Genomic DNA, 23,496 nt, shown 5'->3' on the forward strand with positions numbered 1-23,496 from the left:
GAAAGGTGAACTCCTTTTAAGATGGCCAGGTTTTCTCTGACAAAGCTGCCTGGGCTCAATTCAAGAGGGAAACCACGACCCCCTCACCACCCCCCCCCAAGGAAGAAGGCAGCTGGGTTTACCCGTGTGCGGGGTCCAAGGCGATGGCCCGTGGCTGGTCGAGGTCCTGCCAGAAGAGGACCTTCCGGGACGTCCCATTGAGGTTGGCGACCTCAATGCGGTTGGTCTCCGAGTCTGTCCAGTACAGCTTCTTGCCAACCCAGTCGCAGGCCAGGCCGTCGGGTGACACCAGGCCGGAGATGACCACGTTCTGCACGGCGACCCCCGTCTGGTTCAGGTAGGTCTGCTTGATGGCCTCCTCGCTCACGTCCGTCCAGTACACGGCTCCCTTGGAGAACTGGAAGTCCACCGCAGCCGCGTCCTCCAGGCCGCTGACCACGATGGTGGACTCCAGCTTGACTCCGCCGGCGTCCACCAGCCGCACGTCCCGGCGGTTGGCGAACAGCAGGAGCGGCGAGGCTGCAGGGGTGGAAGCGAACGGTGAGGAGGGGGCCCCGCACAGGGGGCTGCGGGCCCCGCGCACTCCTGGCCCCCACCCGGCCGCACCCCGGCCCCTCCGCTCCTTCCTTCAGCTCCCCCGGGCGCGGGCAGGCAGGTGCCTCGGCAGGCCCGGGCCAGCCCGCCACTCGTGGAGCTTTCCAATGTGGCCAACAGGGCCGCTATCACTGGAGTCACGGCAGGCTGCCATCGAGCGCCCCCAGGGCCCAGGTGACTCTTCCTGCCACGGCCACGCCACACGGCATCTCTAGGGGCTGCAGAGAAGTCACATCAGCCTGATGCAAGAGAAGGGGGTGTGGGGGCCCAGTCCCGGCCGGGCTGCAAAGCCCAGGTGCGGCAGAACCTCAGGAGTCCCTCACAGTTCCCAGACCTGCTGTCCCAGCTCAGGCCCCTTCCTGGGACAGTGGCCTCGGCTTCCCACTCTGGAATGCCAGCCCCTCAGCTCAAACCCCTCCGACGGCGCCCTGTGCCACGGGGGCTGAGGTCAGGCTGCCACAGCGAGCGCCAGGCTCCAACCTTGGCCACGCCTCTGCAGGACTCAGGGACACAAGGAGGGCTGGAGGTCAGGACCCCCACGGGGCTCCGCCACTGCCACCATCACCGGCATCATGATGTCAGGAGGCAGGAACGGACGCCCGTAAGGATCAAACGGGGGTGGTACAGCTACATCTGAGCTGGGCATCCTGACCTCCTGCAAGGAGGAGATGGCCACAAAGGACATGTGTCCCCGGATCTCACCCCTCCCTGCCCCAAGCAGATGCAGACAGACAGTAAAGAACACTCATCACCACAGGCCGACTGCTCTCCGCTGCTCACACACAATACGCAGAGCCGTGCGGGCTCCCCGCTAAGCGCCCTGAGGACCCCGTGCACGGGCTTAGGCTGCGCAAGACATCGCGCCCACTTTATGGAAAGGGAGGATAAGACTTGGAGAGGCGCCTGCACAGCCAAGTGCAACAGTGCACCAAAAGCCACTGCGCTTTGGACCACTTTTCATGTGCTGGTTGCATGGGTGTATTTGGTTTGTAAAAACGCATTACTTTTCTGTGTATACTTACTTCACTAAAGAGTTTTTAACCATTAAGAAATGGAACTTTTCCCGTCCTCCCAGCTTCTTACAGGAAAGGCTCCCAACATGCTGAGGGTCCACCTGCCTGGCTAAGAACGCTCCTGGCCCTGCCCCCAGGGCCAGCACCCGGCTGCTCTACACATAGCGTTCACCAGCCCCACCCAGCCTCCGGCACCCCAACTTTAAGAAGGTACATTACCTCTGCCTTGTGAGAGGTGGGAAGGAAAAGCGGGACAGTCCAGAAGGGTGTAGGTCACCACCCCCAGTAAGAGGCTCCGGGGGGTGAAGAGGGACACCCACCACCAGCGGCCTGGCCAGCAGCTGGTGCCATCTGAAACTTAGGTGCCGGCCAGCCATAGAGCACAGTGGGGGAAGGGAATGATGCCCAGGACGATGGAGGGTCCAGAACCTTCCAAGGAGGAAGAATCCATGAGGACCAGAGGCAGGGGGGCCTCCACTGCAAACAGGGTTGTATGTGGGATCCGGGAGGACAGAGTGACACAGGCAGGCAAAGCCACGGCCAACAAAGACACCCCACAGCAAACCCAGGTGACGTGGCAGGCCTGGGGCACATTCCCATTCATCATCACCGTGCTGTTCCTGGCCACCCAGAGCAAGGATTACCAGGAATCCCGTTCCGCCCATGAGGTTTACGGTGCCCAGGCTCCTGAGGTTCCCTGCAGCCAGGTCCCCTGGCTCGTCCCCACTCATCGAGCCAAGGCATGACCTGCCCGGGCACGTGGAGTTGAAATTCCACACTATGGTTCTTCACCTTCTGAGGACCACAACGCTCTCTGATAAACTGATCCTCTCCCCAGACACAGACCCGCACAGGTGCACACACGGTGCTGTCACCAAGGCCCCATGACGTCCCCCTTACCAAGGAGGACCCAGCTCTGGCCAGACGAGCCCTTGCTAAAGCAAGCAGGGGGGAGCTGCTGACTACTCTTTCTATAAGTTAGCATCTGTCTCAGGAGGGAGCAAAGCTCCCTGTGGTCATAGATATTCAAGTGTTGGTTGGTGACGACAGGTGAGGGGCTGCAGGGGAGCCGTGCCAGGTGTGAGCATCATCAGGTGAACGGCCCCACAGACAAGCAGTCTCCAATCAGCTGCTCTCTAGCCGGAAGGGGAGGTGCTATGGAGGTGGGGGGGGGAGGGGGAGTTGCCAGCCCTGGTATTAGCCAGAAATCCAAAACACCCAACCCTACAGCAGAGGTGCCTGGGCTGGGAAGATGGAGGGAGGAAGGGAGCTCCTGGAAGCTGCCCCAGGCACAAAAAATCCTAGCTCTGCTCTGTACTTTCTCCCCAAACTGGAAAGACCACATTTTCACCACGGTTTACACTCTGGGCAGTTCAGGTGCACCCTTCAAAGGCCACAGATGAGTCGGGGGGGAGGTGTTTTTCAATTTCTTGTGCTTTTCCCAAAGTGAGACTCCTGGGGAGGGGAGCCACCCTGGAGAGCCAGGGATGGGTGGGTGGGTGGGCGGCGGGCAAGCTTCCTTGCAGCCCGGGCAGGCATGGCCCCAGCAGGCAGGGTCTTCCCAGGAGGAGCAGTTCCTGCTTCTAGGATGTTTAGAAAGCATGGCACACTCCACTCCCGAGTCCCCAGAGGCACCAGCCTCACCCCAGTCCCCCGGGAACTCACAGCGAGGGGGGGCTTCCCCAGCTGACACAGGCAGCACCCACTCTCCCGGTGGCCTGCTCCGGGCCTAGGCAACCCTGGCCAACGGGGCCTTCCCACTGGGAGACATGGCTGGAAAGACGCTGGGAACAGGATGCACAGGAGCCAGCCTGCCACGGGGATGTGGTGGGAGCAAGGCCAGATGGAATAGACGAGAGCAGAGCAGAAAGGCGAGGAAGCTCTCAGGACAGCAGGACAGACGGGTGGTGCTCTGCACTGAGAGCAGGACAGAGCCAGCCAGGAGAGTGGGGGCAGACGGCTGTGTAGCACCCTCTGGGACACGCGGAACCCACCTTCGTGCCCATATTACAACGGGGAAACGGACAATAAGCAATAAATACAATAGATAGGCCAAGTTAGTACCTTGAAACATCAATGCTATGGTTTGCAAAAACAGAGCAGGGTAAGGGGTCTGGGAGTGGGGGCTGTCATTTCAGGTAAGATGGTCAGGACACTCCCCCTGAGAAAGTGACAATCAGGCAGACGTGAAGGGGTGAGGGAGGGTGGAAGGGAAGGCGTCACCAGCGGAGGGAATGGCCAGTGCAAAGGTCCTGGGGTGAAGCATGTGGGCAGAGCAGACGCTGGTCCTATGGACTCCTTCCCTGCCAGGCAGCGTGCCCATAGGCCCAAGCCCCTCTCATCCCACAGCCCCCCGCGGGTCAGGGGTCTCAGCTGAGGTAACTGCAGCTCTGGGAAAGGGACCTTGACCTGCCCCAGTCACTCCACCCAGGGATGATTTGTTGACTCACGGGCTGAGCTTCTGGGCTCAGTGGGAGTGGGAGCCACTGGGCCCAGCCACTTCCCAGCTCCAGAACCCACACAGGTCACCACGAAAAATCAGACTGTCACCTCGTGGCCACGGATGCCAGGAAAACCCTTTTGGAAAACACAGTGGCAACCTGTATTAAGGACCATGAAAACATCTAAACCCTCTCCCCGGGGATCACCCTGGCAGGAAATCATCCCAGAGAACATCCTGGTCACGGTATTTGCTGCAGCCTTCTTTGTAACAAAAAATGAACAAAATTTCTCCAAAGTCAGGGGTAACCAGACTGTTCTTTCGGTGTAAAATCACATCCACAAAAGTAATAAGAAAGTGGCCGCAGTGACATCAGAAAACGTGCACGATACCGTGTTAGGTCGAAACACACCCACCACCCTAACTCTAAGCCCTGATTTGTACTTGCACAGTTAATGCCCACACGCCGAAGACCGAACAGGACACGGGGGAAGATGACCTTGTTGGGTCTCCAGGTAGATATACTTGTCACGTTTTTGCCCTGAATTCCATTTATGTTGCTACAAGGTTACCTGTGCCAATATATTTTTCAGGACCATATATCAGAAGGGCCAACGGACAGGGTGTGAGCCCCGGAGCCAGCTCAAGGCGACCGCTCAGACCCAGCCCTCTCAGACCGTGACGTCTAGTCTGAAATGGGGGTGATCACCATACCTCCACTTTGGAGACTGTGAGGCTTGACCAGGGCAATTCATCCAAGGGCTCGGCCCAGAAGCAGCACATTTGAAATGTTCAGTAGACAGCAGCCGGGGTGGGGTAGTAATTATTTCCTCCATCCAGCCCTGGGCCAGCTCTGCTCCAAAGGAATGTGCCCAGACTTGGACCCAGGGGACCTGGCCTCTCGGGACCTGGCCTCTCGCCGTGAGATCTGGGGCAAAACTTTAGAGGCAGGAAATGAGATCTACTCTTAAAAGGCACACGGGCGCCCCAAGCAGACTGAATCCCCCTGGGACATTTTCCTTGGTTTAACCAGGCGAAGATTACCCTCTCTGTGGCCCTGGATTTCCATGGCCCCTTCTTGCCACGACCCTCAGGACACCCCGAAGAGTCCTGCGGGTTCTCCATACCTCCCCGTTAGGGGCCTGGGAGCAGGACCTCCCACCTGTCTGCGGGCGGTCTGATGTTCCCGGCCCCCCTCGGCCAATTAGCGTCGGACAAAGGCCGGCTCCTTCTCCCTCCTCCCTTGGGGACCAGGACCCGTGACCAATTTCCCCACTGCAGCAGGATCAGGAGTCTGAAAATCCAGCCCGAGCCATCCCACTCTACCCCATGTAAGCATATCCAGTATTTATATATAGAATTCATAGCAGATGTCTGGCCTTCCATTCCAATAGGCCGTATTTTACACTGTTCACATGGTTACACTAAATACAACCCAACTCAAGGTAACCCAATCCTCTGCTACTCCACCAAAGAAGCAACGCTTTTAGTACATGCCCTATTGATACTCACCAAGCGTTACATTGCTCACCAGAGCAGGCGAGGCCTGGACGCAAGCTGTGGATTTATCAGCCAGGAGTGACCCTTCGTCCCACACCAGCCCTTGAGGGAAGGAAGACTACGTGGGGCCACATTCAAGGAGCCTATAATTTAGTTGGGCAGGACACACACTGCACACACACAGTTAACCTAAACAAGAAGAAATGGCCGGTGAGTGCCACAGATGGGAGGTTTCTGGAGCCTGAAGGAGAATGAACCTTCGGCTGGACCTGGCAGGCTTCCTGGAGGAAGGGAGACCAGAGCCTTGAAGGATGAATAAGACTTTGTGAATGCTGAGCGTGCCCAGGCTCAATACCAAGATCCATCTTTGCACTCAAGGTAATTTTACTCACGATGGCTTACAAGCAACTTAGCCAACATCTAAGAGCTCTGCATGCCTTCTAGGAGTTTCTCAAACCAGGTATGGATACCACCCTCCGGCACACCCCATCCCCAGGGGCAGGAGCCACCATGCCTCTCCTGCTCATGCCATACCTCCAGCTACGCCTGGGTCTGCTTCTGCCTTCCCTCTGCTCTCGTCTACCTGTCCGACCCCCAACCACAACCACGTGCCCCCACACCTGGCACAGCCAGCCCCTCCTGATTCCTCCTCAGCACGTCCTGGCTGTCTTGGGCCCTCTACACCCCCCTACACACTTTACAACCGGCTCCCAGAGTTCTACAGTCTCTGCTGGGATGTTCTATGGAATCCTAAAGGGTTCCCAAAACGAAAAGGCAAAAAGGTACAGCGTAGCCAGCGGGACAGAAAGACACACAAGAATGCTTATCGCGCTGCTGTCTGGGAGCAAAAGCCTGGCTTCGGGAGTGTCTCGATGTCACGTCACCGTGGGAGGGGAGGTGGGTGGAGGGGATGCTTGCACAACTTCGTGAATGTACTCCATGCCACGGGGGCTGGACGCTTCTCCGTGATGAAGACAGTAAATTTTATGTGATATGTATTTTAACACATCAGCATAAACCAAAACGGATGGTGTGGTAATGTTACAGGGTATCACAAGCTACTGAAAAGAATGACTTAGAACCACAGGTATAGCCTGCATTCGGCGTTCTGTTTTCAAATGTTGGGCCGTTGGGGCGCCTGGGTGGCTCAGTTGGTTAAGCGACTGCCTTCGGCTCAGGTCATGATCCCGGAGTCCCGGGATCAAGTCCCGCATCGGGCTCCCCGCTCAAATGTTGGGCCGTCGTTAAAGCGTGTCTGCAATGTGCTACGTACTCATTTATCTAAGCCAGTGTAGACTCACCTATTCCTAGCTCACTGGATGGGTTACAGTCCAATATCCCCGTTTACTCTGACGTCCATACCTCCCTACGTCCGGACAGTGAGATTCCCTTCGTGCTGGCTCCGGTGTCCTCTTGGTACCTCCCCACTGCCCCCTGAGGATTTCTTTCCTTTCTGGCCAATAACATGCTCCAGGCACAGGTGCCCCTGTCCCTCCCTCAGCCCCGAGCTGGCCTCTCCTCTGACAAGCTCTGGTTCCTCTCCAGGGACAGTGAGCTTCGGCAGCCCGGCCCTGGCCACCGGCAGGGCTCGCTGCCACTGAGATGTCACTGTCTCCGGGGCTGTCAGGAGACAGAGCCTGAAAACACGAGCGTACGCCACCCCCATTGTCCGCACACACCGCGTGTCTGAGTTGGCCCACTAAGTTTCATTTACAGTCCCCAGGTCACCGGTGGAGCGTCTGTGACCGTCCCCGGACATGCGCATGCAGAGGCAAGAGAACTGTCACCCAACCTGCATGTCCCACCAGGAGAGACGGAGGCGACGCTCTGCCTCCTGGTCTCCTCTCTCACACCGCAAGCCAGCGTCCTTTCTGTGGCCTCGTTCGTGAGCGCCGTGTTGTTCATATTTCTGTGCTTGTCGGTAGTGGGGTCACCGTTAAAAACGGTCCCCAGGCCGGAGTGCCGTGTCGCGTGCGTGCCTCACAGACAAACACGCGCCAGAGGAGCTTCCTTCAGGCGTGACTCACAGCCCTGCTGGCCTTGCGTTCAGGGCTCACGACTCAGCAGTGCACACAAAATAAGGTGTCTTTCGACAAAAGCACGAAACAAGAAACCTGCTGTGTGACCCGAGGCTCCCGGGAAGCCAATCCTGCATTTCCCCACCTTCACTAATTCATGTCTGCAGCGGCTTCCCAGAACACGCGACTATAGCTAAGGAGAGTGGACAGTCGTGTATATATGCGCACACCCGGAACTATTTCTGTGCCTCCTTCCGCGTGTGTGCGTGCGTGCGTGCGTGTGCGTGCGTGCGTGTGTGTGCGTGCGTGTGTGTGCGCGTGCGCACGTGGTAAAACTCCAGCAGTGCACAGCAGTCCTCGCAACTTGACACACTTCCCGGGGCGCTTTCTAATCTTTCCCCTCGCTGGGCTGGTCAGCAGCTTCTCCAAAGTGGACACCGGGCATTTGTGACCATCGATCCATTTACTTATCTGCTCAATGTAACTACTTCCCGGTCACTCCCAGCCTCTGCCGCCCGCCACCACTCACCGCACCCCTCCCTGCAGCTCCGAGGCCGGGCGGCCCGGCCATGTCACCACCAGCACCTCCATCACCACCCCATTTCCTCACGTGCCGGGGGCCAGCATCTGTGCCCGGGAGAAGGAAGGACACTGGAGTCGTGCTAAAGCCACAGATCAATGTGGGGGAAAGTGACATCTCTAGGATAGTGTCTTCCTATCCGCGAACGTTTATTTAAATCTTGTTTAGGGTCCTTCTATAAAATTGTATTATTTTTCCGAACAGTCTTATATATTATTATTTAGATATAATCCTAGGTACTTCAGATAAAGTTCAAACCATCATTTAAAAAAAAAAAAAAAAGGAGCATGACTTGAACAGAGAGAAACTGCAGAATTCTCTTGAATGTTAAGATAAAGCATACCTCAAAGGCACTCGGGCTGGGGTGGGGGCATGTTTAAGGAGCTGTGCAAGCCTCTTCCCCCTCCCCAGGGCAGGAAAGTTCTAGGGGAAATGCAGGAGAGGCGCGGATCTGGCTAAAATGACAGGGATCAAGGAGAAATCGGTGCTGTCCCCAAAAGTGCAAGCGAACAAGTCTCCCCAGCTCTGCGCTCGGAGAATTTCAGTCCCTCACCTCCAAGTACAAGGAGCCTGCACTTGTCTGCCGAGCACGGAATGCGAGGATGTTAAAGTGGCAGGAAATGTCTGTGGCTCTACTGGGAGCAGCGATCTCAGCAAAATCCCACTGCAGCTTCTCAGGGCAACTTCTCGATGACCGTCGTATCAAATGCCCAAACTCCCTTTTATGTGAGCAGTTCCTCAAAGCCGGGAACCCTCCCACCCCGCGCCTCTGCCCTGGCGCCCAGCGCAAGGGAGGCACCCTGTCACTGGGGCGCAGAGGCCCCGTGTGCAACCCCTCGTGCCGGGGTGACCACGATCCCAGCAACAGAGTTTCACCCTCCACCTGGGTCTTTCCACACAACTAAAAGAGGTTCCCCTCCGTGACACATTCTGCAGTTCCTGAACATTCTAAAGGGGAGACTTGACATTTACAACAGTAATAAACGCTGGGTTTCCTTTAACTGAACAGATGTTCTGCCTTTTATGGAAAGCTCAGCAAACTCAAACTTGTCAGCCTGAAGGGGCTGAGCCCAAGCGGAACCCTCGATAACCTCTCCCAAAGCCCCAGGAAGACTCTGCTCCCCCAGCTTCCCCCTCGCCTGCCCTGTCAGAGCTCCAAAGCCTGCCCCACCCATCTATTCACCCTGGACCCACTCAGCCGGGGATCTGCCCAAACGCCTCTCCCACCTCCTACCTGGTCCCAGCCCACCGGGCTCCCCGCAGGCTCCCACTCCCCCCAGCGTAGACCAAGGAGACCCCATTCCCTACCACCATGCCTCTAGCCATTCCCACCCCCACGAGCCCTTCCTGGTCCCACTCCCGGCCCAGGTGAAAGTGGGGTCCTCAGTGAGACCACCCGGCTTGGCCCACCTCCTCGGGGCAGGGATGGCCGGTGCCACCCATGGGCCCATGCACAGCAGGGCCCAGCTGCCCAAGGGGACGCACGCCTTGGAGGCTGGCCCCGGCATGTGGCGCTTCTGGCAGAGGGCCCTCCTTCCGCCGTTCCCGTTCCAGGCGCTATCCCAAAAATGACCCAGCCATCGATCAGGTATGCTGACATCTGCACAAAAATAATAAATATATCTCCCATTTTGCTTCCAATCCAGAGCAGATACGGCCAAGGTTGGCATGAGACGATAACCCATTACGAAGGACTGCTTATCTACTTCCCAACCAAGGCTGCTTGTGACACCGAGAGAGAGCTTTATTACAACCACAAGGGTGGGGAGTTCAGAACAGACAAAACCTGAGTGGTGCCTCCCAGGACAAGGAGGGCAGGGGAAAGCTAGAAAGCAGCTCGAGGAATCTTCTGGAACACTAGAAGTTCTACTCTTGACTTGGACTACGACGGTGAGCTGTGGACATTCATCAAGCTGCTTTCCTGAGGTCTATGCACATCACTGGCTGCAGAAGCAAGGCCACCAACCTACCTTCCCTGTCCCAGCCCAGCCACTCGGGTTGGTGCCAGGCCCTCAGGCTTGCCTTGCACCTGCCGGGCTCCTGGTGTCTCCCCACCTGCTCCTCCATCAATAGGCTCTCCAGCCTGGGCTCATGGTGCTGCTCAGAGCCAGCCCTCTTCCTCCAGTTTGGTCACCCCATTTCTGCTGTTCCTAACACACACACACAAACAGCACACACACACACACACACACACACACACACACACACGGTAATTAACCCTTTGGTCGCCCCATTTCTGCTGTTCCTCACACACACACACACACACACGCACGGTAATTAACCCTTTGGTCACCCCATTTCTGCTGTTCCCTAGCTGCCATGCTAGGTTCCTAACACACACACACACACACACACACACACACACACACACACACACGAGTAATTAACCCTGAGGCCCAGGCAAGTTTCCTGAGCAGGGAGCACATTTCAAAGGTCAGGGAAGCAGGCAGACAGGAAACACAGGGGCAGGTTTGGGGGGTGCGGCAGGAAAGAAGAAATCAGTGGCAAAAGATACAAAGAAAATAAAGTTTCAGACACCTCGGAGCACAAAGAAGCTTAGAGGAAGCCCTTAAAGAGGATTTTCATTAAACAGGGAGATGGGCTGGGGGGGCCCCCGCTGTCCTCCTGCGTGAGGGGGGCTGTACCTGGGCTCAGCTACTCCGCAAAGTCCTGGGAGACAAGCAAAGGCCCAGAACCTGGCACAGACCCAGCGAGGGCCTGCCAGAGTGACCCCTGAGTAGCAGTCGGGGTAGCCCAATGCCTCCAGGGGCCAGTCTATGGGTCCCAACCCTGGCCCAAGTGACATGGGCCCCTTCCAGGGGTGACTGTGTGGCCCTAATTCCCACCCAGTATCGGCTCACCCCCAACCCAGGACACGTTCCAGGGATAAATGTCAGATGGTCAGCAAGCCTCACACCTTGCAAATCCCAGAAACCCCTTCGCAACGGAAGCCGGTTCCCCAGCACCCAGGCCCCAGCCCAACTTGCAGAGGGATGGGCAGAGGAAGGAACTGGCATCTGCTGCGGGCCTACTGCGCGCTCATCACCCTCTTACCTTAACCCAACTCAATCTCAAAACACCACCCCCCCCCCCCGCCCCTGGGCCCGATGGAGCAGCAATTTTATCTATTTCTCTCTCTTTTTTTTTTTTTTGAAGATGACAAATCCCTCCAGCAGCTCTCCGAGGCCACACAGCATCCAATGGGGGGGGGCGAGGGGTGGAGCCCCCGATCTTAAGCTGGCTTTTTCCTCCACTACCTCCCACCATGCCACTCCTCACCCAAGTCTATTTGAGGGGACAAATCCCAAAAGCAACCAACAAGCAATCTCAAAGAATGTCAAACTTGACAAATCTCACCGAATCTCTTGACGGGAGTGGGTAGGAGCTTACCCTGACCTTGGACTCAGACACAAAGCTAGACTCCGTACAGTCAGCAGAGTGAGACTACTTCCCAGGGGTGACAAGTGTGAAGAAGCCACACCAAAGCGAGGGTGACAGGAAAGAACAGTGCTGGGGATGTCCCATGTCACTCTGGGCACAACCCAACTCACACACCAGGAACCACCCTTTTTCCCCAACCTGTAAAGTGAGCCTAGGGAGAGGGGGACATAGTCTAGCATGTAACTGCCATTTTAAAGGCTCTGAGAAGTCCCGCAGTGAGGAAACCTAGTTCATGTCCTATACCCAGGATTTCCCAAGCATATCTGATGAAAGAGCACCATGAAGTTTTGACCTAGGGGCCGCATTCTGAAAAATACTGGCCTGAAGGTGAAGTAAAACAGGAAACACAAAAGCAAAACTGAACAGGACACATTAGCAGACACTGGGCAGAGGCAGATCCTGGAATGCCGGCCATCTCCAGCTCGGCACACTCACTTCCCACCCCCCAGCCACCTCCTCCCCTTTTCATGGACAGGAAGACTGGTGTCCAAGGCTGGGGGCTCTCTGGGGCCACATGGTCTTCCGACCGGGAGGATGTCAGTCCTAACAAGAGACTTTCTCCGTCTGGTTACTGGGAAATCACATGCAACAAACCACCCCAGATACAACTGACCCAACAAGCTCCAGGACACTGGTCCCCACGGGCAAAAAAGCATCCTACCCACCAACACAGCACAGAACCGGAAATGACCCCAACTGACCGTGACCCCAAGGTCACGTCCTTGGACCCGGCCAGAGAAGCGCACGAGGAGGGGGCCCTAGAGCCGGTCCCAGTGCCAGTGAGGGAGGACACAGCCCACACCAGGGCCGGTTACCAGAAAAAAATCGCCCTTTCCAAAACGGAGTCCATTAACAGAGCCCATTGGTGGTGGATGTCAGGGTCTGGTTACAAACACCACAGAGACTTCCCTGCGAGGGAAGTGCTTCTCCCTAAAGCCATTTCCGCTACCAGCTATGTTTTAACTGGGTGAATATATCCATTTCGCTGCAGTGACCCAGCAGGTGCTGACAGGTGAGGGGGCCAGAAGCAAAGGCCCAAGCACCTGCGAGGGAAGGAAACGGGCGGCCAGGGCTCACCAGCAGGCACCGCAGTGTCTCCCTCCCACTCCCTCGTGCTTTCTCGCACACTCATGCACACACGCACTCTGCAAGCCCTAATTTAGCCCCCATGGAATGTTACCAACTCAGTGATACCTAGGACAAGTTTATAGGAAATACGACATTTGATGGATGTTTGCAAATGTGCGTTTTTCACTAATTAGAAGGTTTAGGGCAGAGCAGGGAAAAATATGTATTTCAGAGTCCCAGTTTGACTTGCCAGAAACCAGCCCGTTACTAACATTCTTATTTTCGACAAAATATAGCATTCTGATTACATACCATGTCGGTTCAACAGCTCCCCGCTCCCGGAAGTGGCCCAAGGCCATGGCAGAGACTGACTCGGGGGCCCTGGGGGGCTGACGCTGCCGGCCCATTCCAGCAAGGGGGAGGGGGGCAGTAGCTTCCACCCGGTGTCCTGGAGGCCCCATGGAAATAGGCACAAGGCGGCAGCTCAGGTTCGTACAGAAGGTGGGGCCACCCAGGAGAGCCCTCTGGCCTCGGTGTCCTCACCCCCCCAATAATGAAATCCGCTCGTTTAAATGCACTGGGGGCTCTGCAGCCTATTTCCTTTATAGATGAAAGGAAACACTTTTATAATTCAAAAAGCAATTAAGGGGTAGGCAGTGGGGCCTCAGCCTGCCAATTTTAGTCCCTGCATGACCCCAAGCAAGTTTTGCAGGCTCTCCTAACCTTAGTCTGCTCATCTATATAACGGGCACCCAGTCCCCAGAGTGGCTGCAAGGATTAAATGAGTCACTAAACATCCCTTAGAACCTGCCTGATACACTATAAACGTGCAGTAACTATCAGCTATTTTTATTTATTAAGTCTAGATAGTTGTATGGTGGGTGTTCTAAGGCAGGATGCATTGACCAAAAAGTAAAGATTTCATGAAATGCACACCCCAACTAAAAATGCACACCCCACAGAAAACATTCTAAATGGAGACCAGTATCAAAATCATCCTAAGAGCAAGCTTTTATGAGTCTCTTCAAAGTCCCTGGAAACCAACCAAGAAGGTTCTAAGGGTACTGCACGTGGACGCATGCATGTGTGTATTATGTGTGAGCACGGGCAGGTGTGTGGTTCACAGCTCCTAAGGAGCACACGTACCACCCGTCTCAAGTGAAAAAGGGGTCAGGCCAGTCAGCCAAGGAAGGCCTGAGGCCCTGCTGACTCTGGTGATGCCCACCCGGTTCTATCTGGTTCTCCGGCCAGCTCGGCATCTGCACTGTGTCCTGGATACCTGCCCTTTGGCCAGGGACCAGTGTTGGATGCAAGAAAGAAGGGGCCAGATCAGCTCCAGGGAGCACAGATAGTCCCACACCCCAGGGTGCACAAATGCAATGCACATACAAGAATTTCGTGCAAGGGGCGCCTGGGTGGCTCAGACGGTTAAGCGTCTGCCTTCGGCTCAGGTCATGATCCCAGGGTCGTGGGATCGAGTCCCGCATCGGGCTCCCTGCTCCTTGGGAGCCTGCTTCTCCCTCTGCTTCTCTCTCTCTCTCCCTCTGTCTCTCATGAATAAATAAATAAAAAAATCTTAAAAAAAAAAAAAAAAAAGAATTTCGTGCAAGACCACACAGCAAACTCAAGATTCAGGAACAAAGGTGCAGACCGCCCGGTGCCTCTAAGCCCCCACCCTGCAAGTTTCCACCACGGGCACGGGCACGCGGGCTGCCAAACCCGCAACAGTCAGCGGGGGTCTCTAACCGGGCTGGCACCGACGGGTCGTTTCCACTGAAGTGGGAGAAGGTGGGACCACTGCAGCCCTCCCCCGCCCCCAGGTCCACTGGCGAGGAAGACGGCGCTTTCCCCGTGTGGTCACAGAGATCTCATTGTTCTGCTCGGCAGAGAGGAAATGAGAACTGAGCTCAGAATGCATTTTGGAATTGGCAGAAAAGAACATCTGGGAAAGGAAACGCATTTCAGAAACAAACATACCTTTGTACCAGCTTTTATTTTCTTTAAGTGGTGCAAAAAAAAAAAAATAATAAAGGCGTGCCAAATTTACCATCACTCTGCAAAATCTCCTTTTTATGGGGCAAAACTGGGAGGCTCTGCTTTCAAATGATCTACTGTTCCTGAAAAAAGCAGTTTGCGGCCAGGAGCCAAACAAAAGATCTCAGGCTCGCGACACCTCTCTTCCAAGCAGAGAGAAGCGGACAGGTAGAAACCATCCTCACCGTGGTCTGCTTTAACCTCTTGCCTCTTGGTCCCCACTGAAGCCTCTCTGAACTCTAACATGCCTTCAAGAGCTGGATCTTCTCAGTCCTGAGTATCTTATGCAGGTCTGGGGGCTGCCTATAACACTCAGCACTGAAGACCAGCTCTGATTATCCCGGGAACAAGCTAAGCGTCGGGTCTGGAGGTTCATGAGAATGTGGAGAAGCCCAAAATTAGGGTTCAGGTTTCTTTAGGGTTTGGAATTAGGGTTTGGAGAAGCCCTAGGGGAGCTCTTTTGGTATGCAGACCAGGGAACTGAGGCACGAGGGGGCTGGGTAACCTGCCCAAAGTAACCCTCCACTACTCACCAACACAGGAGAGCAAAGAGTGCAGGTTCTTACCAAAGTACTTGAAATTCATTCATTCTGCCTAAGGCGGCAATTGAATGACCCCAAGATCTCTCTACAGAAGGGTCAGAGAGACAAGGGAGCAATATTCAGCCCCCAAGACACTGCGGTCACCCTACCACACGCCAAGGAGGAAGCCCCGTCCCTCAGCCTCTGCCCCCTAGGGATGGTGGCCTCCCACCACCTGACCACATACCCGGGTCCTGTGTTCCAGGATAACCCCTCCGTCCCCAGGGAGAAGAAACGGAACAGAGAGGGGCACCTGCAGCCTGGTGCTCCACACTGCTCCTTCTCAGGCGAGACAGCAGGTCCCAGAAGACTGCTGCTTTGGAGGGGGAGCCAGGTCAGGCGGGTGGGTCAGCAGCCCCTCCTGCTCATCTCTGTGGCTCCTACCCCACCCGCCACCCCCCCACTGTCATCCCAGCACAACCCTGTACAGGCTCCAGGTTCTCCTCAGATTCAACGTTCCCATGTGTAGGAAGGGGGTACGGACATGCCAGGCATTAGAACCACACAGCAACCCAGGAGTGTGAACCCACACTCCACGAGGGCCCCTGCATAGGGACCACTGGGCTCTAAGCGTGGAGCTACACATCTCCCTCATGACAGGGCCTAACATTCCTGTCGCACACTGAGCAGTGAGTGCTGGGGTCTGGGGAGGGCGTGCCTGCCACTCAAATGGCTCACTCTCCAAACCTGGGTCAGCACTCTGAGGCTCTTCGGTGACCACGGAGATGTGGCCAGCCTCCCTGCCTCCAGGGCTGGTGTGAAGGTCAAAGCAGGGGAAGAATGGCCCACCAGGCAGGCAGAGAGGCCGCCATGCTCTCCCCAGGAGGCGAGACCAGACAAAGCCGAGGTCCAGGTGGCACAGGGGTGGCACGGGGTGGAGGGCCTCACCTAAAGTGCAGTCACCACTGACCGAGGGTCAGAGTGTTCTATTCCCGGCCCCGGCCCGGCCTGGCCATGAGGACAGAGCCGCTGCCTGCCTGTGTTCATCCTCTCCCGGGGGCCTAGTTCTGGGCCGGGCACACAGGAGCACCTGCCAGAGGCTCAAATTACTCTTGGGCTAGAGGCAACAGGAAGTCAGGAAAGCCAGCCTAGACTGAGGAAGGGACGGGCAGGTCCCACCTGGGCTCCTGGCCAGAGGGCAGGTGCAGGGAAAGGGCCGGGAGCTCGGGGAGCTCGGGGCTGTGGGGTCTGCACCCCTCCTGCGGGCTGTGGAAGAGATGGAGGTGGCAATGGGAGAGCCGGTCTGGCCCACGGGCTGGAAAGCAGCCTCTCTGGGCACAGGGCCCCGTCGGCCACCTGGGACAAAGGCCCTGACTGTCCACATCCCAGGGTGGGGAAGCCGGGTGGAGCAGGGAGCTCGCCTGGGGGGGCAGACTCGGTGCCCGGGCTCCCTCCTCTGCCTCCAGCAGGAAACTAATGGGGCAGGAGGGCCAACAGACAGAAGAGGCCCAGAGACGACTGCTGGCCAGCCAGGCGGCCGGTCTGCCACGGAGGACGCCCTGCCCCAGCCGGGGGCTGTCAGAAGTCGGGCACAGGGAGAGAAGAAAGCGGGCTCCCTAACAACTTCCTCTGAGGAGGCGGAGGGGGAGGTAAGGGGTGTGCTGGTAACACCCCACAAATCGATCGGGCGAGGACTCCAGATGAAGGAACGAAGCCCAGAGCACGCCCTGGCCACACCTCTGACAGAGCAAAGGCCCGGGAGGCATCCCCGCCCCCCACGGACATGTGCACCTGCTCCCCCAGGCCCAGGGCTTCCAGAGCCCACCCCTGCCAGGCTTCATCTAGGCAAGGAAGCAAATTCAGTGCAGAGAGATCAGGCTCAATGCGGCCATTAACGCAACTCAGCACTCCAGCTTCTGATGAGTCTGAGCTAAGATGGTTTCAGCCAAGTCACCACTTAGCTGGAGTTGAACCTGACTCCAGAATCCCCTGAGGGCCCTCTCCCCGGAGAATAACAATTATGATTGTAATAATAACCCTAATAGCTAATAATTATTGAGCACTCACGGGGAACCAGCCCCGTGCTAAGCACTTTGTAGCCTCGTTGCATCCTCGGGCAACGATTATCCCCTGACACGTGAGGAAACTGAGGCCCAGAGGAGTTACCTCTCTTGCCCAAGGCCGCAGAGCTGAGAGCGGAGCCAGGAACGTGGGCGGGGCCGGAACAGGTGGAGGAGGCCTCTGGGCTCCGTGCTCAGATCCCTCTAGCAGCCCCCTCAGCTGTTCACAGTGAACCTGGGGGCGTCAGCAGGGAAGGAGGCCGGGGTGCAGCATGCCTCAGTCCAGGGGTACCCGAGACAGTGACCCTGCTGGGGGGGCCAGCACCGGAGTGGGGGCAGCTGCGGGATGCAAACACATACCACGTCTAGTGGGCTACAGTGGGGTGACCTTCCCGAGAAATCACTGGTGACCCGGCTGACCTTTGGTACTACAGGCGGGTGAGAAGAAACGGGGCCCACCTGTCTTCTTCACACCCACAAAGAGCGGAAGGGGGACACTTTAACCAAATGTGTCCCCTGTCACTTTTGATAGCGAGGACCTCACTGACCGTGGATGGGAGCGCGTTCCTAACTGCATCCCCTCCTGCTTCTGCTGACACAGCTACTGACGTTCAGGAAAACCCCAAACCTCCCCTGTGCCCCGATCCCAGCCCTCCAGGAGAGACCGCACACCCTTATCGTGGTGAGAGATCCGTGAGGACGTGCCTAGAGACCCTGGGAACTCTGTCTCGCAGGCTCACGGTCAGGCAGGACCCCAACAGGATCCCTGGGCCTGCGTGATGGAGTCCCACCTCCGGTCACATTCCATCCTGGCGGGGGTGGGGCCCCGGGAAGGCCTTGCTCTGTAGAGAGGTCTCAAGAACTGGGCCACACGGGGATGCAGGAGTCTGGCTGGAGGAATGCTTTGGGGTGTTGGGGCAGGGGGAGGGTTTCTGAACAGGTCTTTCTGGACCCTCCCAGATGGAGCAGAGCAAGGGGGCTGCCGGGGCCCCCAGTGCCCACCTCGTGGCCACACCTGCCTGGATCCTGGAATAATTCTACTTCACCCTCCAAATCGGTTACTTCCAGCCCAGGTCCATGGCCCAAGGGGCCACGGAGGCGCTGAATGAAGACACCCCCCCCCCCCCCCGTGAAGGCAAAGGGAACCCCCAGGCTGCTTCGGGCACCCGTGCTGCTGGCGGGCCTTCCAGAGCTCGAGCCATCTGCACCGGGCCACCTGCAGGCCGAAGAGATATGCAGAAAAGGTTAATACTTAACAAAGGCCCTTTCCTTGAAAGGGTACAATCTTCCCAAACAAAGGGAGAATGTTTTAGAGACTAGAAACGGCAGCCCAGGGCGCCTGGGTGGCTCAGGCGTTAAGCGTCTGCCTTCGGCTCAGGTCATGATCCCAGAGTCCGGGGATCGAGCCCCGCATCGGGCTCCCTGCTCCGCGGGGAAGCCTGCCTCCCCCTCTCCCACTCCCCCTGCTTGTGTTCCCTCTCTCGCTGTGTCTCTGTCAAATAAATAAATAAATAAAATCTTTAAAAAAAAAAAAAAAAAGAAATGGTAGCCCGACAAGTGAAAACTGCTCTTTCGTCTTGAGCGATCGCCGGCACGCTCCACGGCCAGCGGCTCAAGCCTCTCCAGGAAGAAGGTGAGGATGACATGAAAGTGAGGAGAGCCTCAGTGGAACATTCCACGCCCTCTGCTGAGGTCACCCGGGGGCAAGACGGACAGAGACGTCCCCGGGCTGCAGATGGCCCACACCGTGTCCTCCCCAGGGACGCGGCACTCTGTACCCAGCCCAGCAGGTCGGGGTGGGGGGGGCGGCAAACGGGGACAGGCTTCGGGGCTGTCCTGCTCCACCCACGCAAGGCTAGGTGCTCACCTGCTCTGCGGGGCCGCAGCCGGCACCGAGATGACCGGGCCCACACTCCTCTCAGGCGGGCGGCGCCCACGCAAGGCCCCTGTGCCGGGGCTGCTCCCGGGCCGGGCTGGGGATCCAGCCTCGCGGCCCTTGTGAGGCAATACTGCGCTGGCCCGTGGGGAAGGAGAACTCTGCGCAAACACGGGTGTCACGGTGACAGCCAGCACCAACCACCCCCCGTGGCAGGTAGGTGTTTCACGGACCCGGGACTCCATGGTGAAGTGTGTCCAGGATGCACTGGGTTTCTTGAAGTAAAACAGCCTTATCTGTAGCAGGCCCTCTCAGAGTCCATACCTCAGGAATACGGGTTTCTATTGTCGGAGTGGTTCCCACACTTGGCCCCACAAGCCTTCTGTTATGTAGGACAGGTGTTCTATAATCCGGGAACACAGCGCTGGACACCAGGATGGGGGTGGGAGCTTACCGTGCTGTAGATCTAGGGGCCAGAGGGGGTAAGGATGGGTAAGATTTGCTCCCTGGACAGATGGGGCCTTGGGAATCCTCAAGACAGCGACAGAGCATCTACGGGATGCCAGACAGCAGGTGGAAGCACAAGCATGAAGGCAGCCTCTGTCCCCAAGACCCTCTCTGGCTGGGAGGGCCATGGAAGGTTCTGGACTACGGGGAGACAGATCTGTCTGGATAAGCGCTCACTCCAGGGAGCACAGGGGTGGGCTGAAGCCAGCCCAGGGGCCACACGGAATACCAGGCCAAAAAGTTCCAACTTTAGATGTTGGGAAACTGGTGTCATTTTCTGAGAAGGCGAAGGACATGATTAAACTAGTTTTGGAAAACCTAATCTGGCCAGAGTGACAGGTAAACACAGGCAGGGAGAGGTTCTGGGAGACCTGCTGGAAGCTGGTGTAGTCTCCCACTCCAAGGGTGAGTGCTGTGGGGGGCCGACAGGTGAGGCCTCAGAGCCGGAGAAGTGGGGTGGAGAGGGGAAGGAAAGGAGGCGCACCCGGGCTTTCCAATGTGCAGGAGGGAAAGGAGACCCGGCCGGCAGAGCAGAGGAAGAACGGCTGTTGGGGTCGGCCCCGCACTCCAGCCTCAGTGGGAGGAATCCTGGGCGGAGGGGGGAGTGGGCGGGTGCCAAGACGGTGCACACTCCCATCAGTCTCTTTTTGGAACCGAGTCTGTTCTGGAGAAAGTTCAGAGAAATGTCCTTCCCCCAAAAAAGCAACTGGAGAACACATCTCGCTCTGAAACACATCTTGCAGTGTGGGCATCACTTCAGCTCCCACAGGGCCAACTCCAGGGTGGTAGCTGCCGCAAGTGGACAGTCTGGAAGGCACCCAGGCACCTGGCTGACATGTTCTGGCCAGGGCCACGCGCTCGGGCGGCTTTTAATGCCGGATTGAGCAATTCCCTAAGACTTCTGCTAGGCAGGTACCGCCTCCCCATTGGGCTAATAAAGGGGTGCGAGCCAGGTAAGAAATTAAAGTTACTCACATTTTATTCTGGAATGAACTAGGGGAGGGGAGCAGTAATTTACGCAGTAATTATATTTGCCTTCAGGCTAACACTGGAATTAGTTGCAATAGAGCTCGGCTCCCGAGCAGACACTGGTGTGAGCCCGAGAACAGGAGCGCGGCGGGCAATCCAGCACAAATGTCACCTCTGAAGCACTCCATATGCAAGAGGAAGCAAAAATACGAAGACCAGCTCCTTCACAGCGGAAGATGAATTTACTTCCACAGCCAGAGGCCAGCTTGCTTGTCGGAGACCGCTTCTAAAGTCCAGCCCTCTGACACCTGTTGAATGTGGCCATTTACTGTCTCTGGATCAAGAGATCAAAGGATGGAACCTGATAGGCTGACTCTGAAGTTTATCACAAAAGAATAAAGGTACAATGGGGCGCCTGGGTGGCTCAGTCATTAAGTGTCCGCCTGCGGCTCAGGTCATGATCCCAGGGTCCTGGGATCGAGCCCCACATCGGGCTCCCCGCTCCATGGGAAGCCTGCTTCTCCCTCTCCCACTCCCCCTGCTTGTGTTCCCTTTCTCGCTGCGTCTCTCTCTGTCAAATAAATAAATAAAATCTTAAAAAAAAAAACAATAAAGGTACAAGAATAGTAGACACAATTTTTTTGAAGACAACCATGAAGTGGCACACTCAGTTTCTAAATACGCTATGATGCTACAGAGGTTAAAACAGCATACTGGTACAGAAAGATGGAGCAGAGCAGAAGGTGCCAGGATATGCAGCCACGCCATCTGTGAACACCGCACACAAAACAGTGAGTGGTATTTCAGATGAATGCGAACAGAATGGGCTGTTCCGTCGTGGTGTTGGGAAAATTCCCCATCCACTTACAGTGGGGGGGGGCCACATCAGGGACAGTTCAGATCCCTACCTCATACCGCATACCTCCCCAAAATCAGATAAAATAATGTCTGAATATAGAACACAAAACAATAACAGCCCTGGAAGAAGATAAAGGAAGAGGTGTTTACAATCCGAAGGGAGAGAAATAAAGCACAAAACCCAGAAACCATAAGGGAATAGACATAGTTTTGATTACACGAAATTTTTTACTGCCTTTATGATAATAAACCACCAGAAATAAGGGTGAAAGACTAACGACAGGTTAGAAGAAAAATGTGGAACACATTTAACAGTTATGGTCCGTGCCAAATAAACAGCTCCTACAAATCAATAAGGAAAAGATAAACAACTCGACAGAAAAATGGGCTCAGGACAGGAGTAGGCAATTTACAGAAAAATACATACAAATGGCCAAATGGCCAAGAAGCCAGTCATGAGGGATGTGCAGATCAAAAGGTGTTATAATTTTTGGGGGCGCCTGGGTGGCTCAGTTGGTTAAGCGACTGCCTTCGGCTCAGGTCATGATCCTGGAGTCCCGGGATCGAGTCCCGCATCGGGCTCCCTGCTCAGCAGGGAGTCTGCTTCTTCCTCTGACCCTATCCCCTCTCATGTGCTCTCTCTCTCTCTCTCTCATTCTCGCTCTCAAATAAATAAATAAAATATTTTAAAAAAAACAAAAGGTGTTATAATTTTTAAACAAACCAATTTAAGAAAAGTGGAATCTGGTCACTGCCAGCACTGGCGAGGGCACAGGAAAGCACACACTTTCACAGATGCCTGGTAGGGTATAAACCAGTGCGGCCTCTTTGGTGGAATTTGTCAGTATCTTTACAAACTTACAAGTGGATATTCTCTTGGGCAAGGAGACCTGCGTGAACAAGGTGGTCACTGCAGCATGCCTCATAATAACAAGAAAGCCTGGAAAAACGTACATGCTCCTCCAATGGATAAAAGCTATGAAGAATGGTAGATCCGTACTATGAAATACTGCTTAGCTTTTAAAAAGAAAGAAGATCTGAAAAGTAAAGATACAGAAAATGTTTAAGACAGCAAGGAAAAAAGGCTACAGAATCGGGTAGAGAGTGATTGGGTTTATGTAAAAAATATGAACACCGGTTCAAAACAATGTAATACATTTGTTACAGTCTGTGTTAGAGGTCTGGTCATCTCTGAGGAGAGAAATAAAACCGACAATAAACAAAGATGCTCATCCTCACAGAAACAAGAACCATGGTAAATATTTAAGCAGTGCATATGTATTCCTGTACATCTTGCATTTACATATTTATTCATATTTGTAAAAGAAAATGGCCAACAAGCACATGCAAAGATGCTCGATGTCATCAGCTGCCAGGAAAATGCAGATCAAAACTACAACACAGTACCAGCCTCATACCTACTAGGATGGCTAGCACCATCCAGCACCAAAAAAAAAAAAAAAAAAAAAAAGGCAAAGCAAAGCAAACAAGTGTTGAGCAGGATGTGGAGAAACTGGAACTCCCAGGCTGCTGCCGGCCACTTAAGCAGTGCAGCCGCTGAACAACAGTTTGATGGATCATCAAAAAAAATCAAACACAGACTTACCATATGGTCCAGTGGTTCCACTCCCAGGCACGTCCCCCAAAGTGAAAGCAGGGACTCAGAGAGATGCTCGCACACCCATGTGCTCAGCAGCAGCCAGAGGGGTAAAGAGCCCCGGGGTCCATCGGCAGGTGCGTGGACAAACAAAACGTGCACTATCCGTACAGTGAGCTATGATTCAGCCGTAAGAGGGAATGGAGTTCTGCCACACGCTACAACTCAGATGAACCCGAAAACATGACGCTAAATGAAATAAGCCAGCCACCAGAGGACAAACACTGCATGATTCCACAAAGAGGCAGATTTGCAGCCACAGGAAAGTAGGAGAGAGGTCAGCCAGGGCTGCAGAAAGCAATGAATGGGGTGTGACCACTCTATAGACACAGTTTCTGTTTCAGGCAATAAAAAAAAAAA

The 23,496-nt window shown here is 55.5% G+C and overlaps 1 protein-coding gene across 2 annotated transcripts in view; it reads right to left on the reverse strand.

The window, feature by feature from the left end:
• The window catches only part of LRP5 (LDL receptor related protein 5), a 101,272-nt gene that overhangs the window by 72,271 nt on the left and 5,505 nt on the right, over positions 1–23,496 (reverse strand). For both annotated transcript variants that reach the window (XM_088017431.1, XM_028118284.2), the window contains exon 2: positions 123–519. In XM_088017431.1, coding sequence (XP_087873557.1) covers positions 123–519 — 397 coding nt within the window. The remainder of the gene's footprint in view (positions 1–122; positions 520–23,496) is intronic.

The sequence above is a fragment of the Eumetopias jubatus genome, unplaced genomic scaffold (assembly GCF_037043125.1).
Source record: "Eumetopias jubatus isolate StellerSeaLion01/CBP00866 unplaced genomic scaffold, mEumJub1_p1.0 scaffold_13, whole genome shotgun sequence".
NCBI lineage: Eukaryota > Metazoa > Chordata > Mammalia > Carnivora > Otariidae > Eumetopias > Eumetopias jubatus.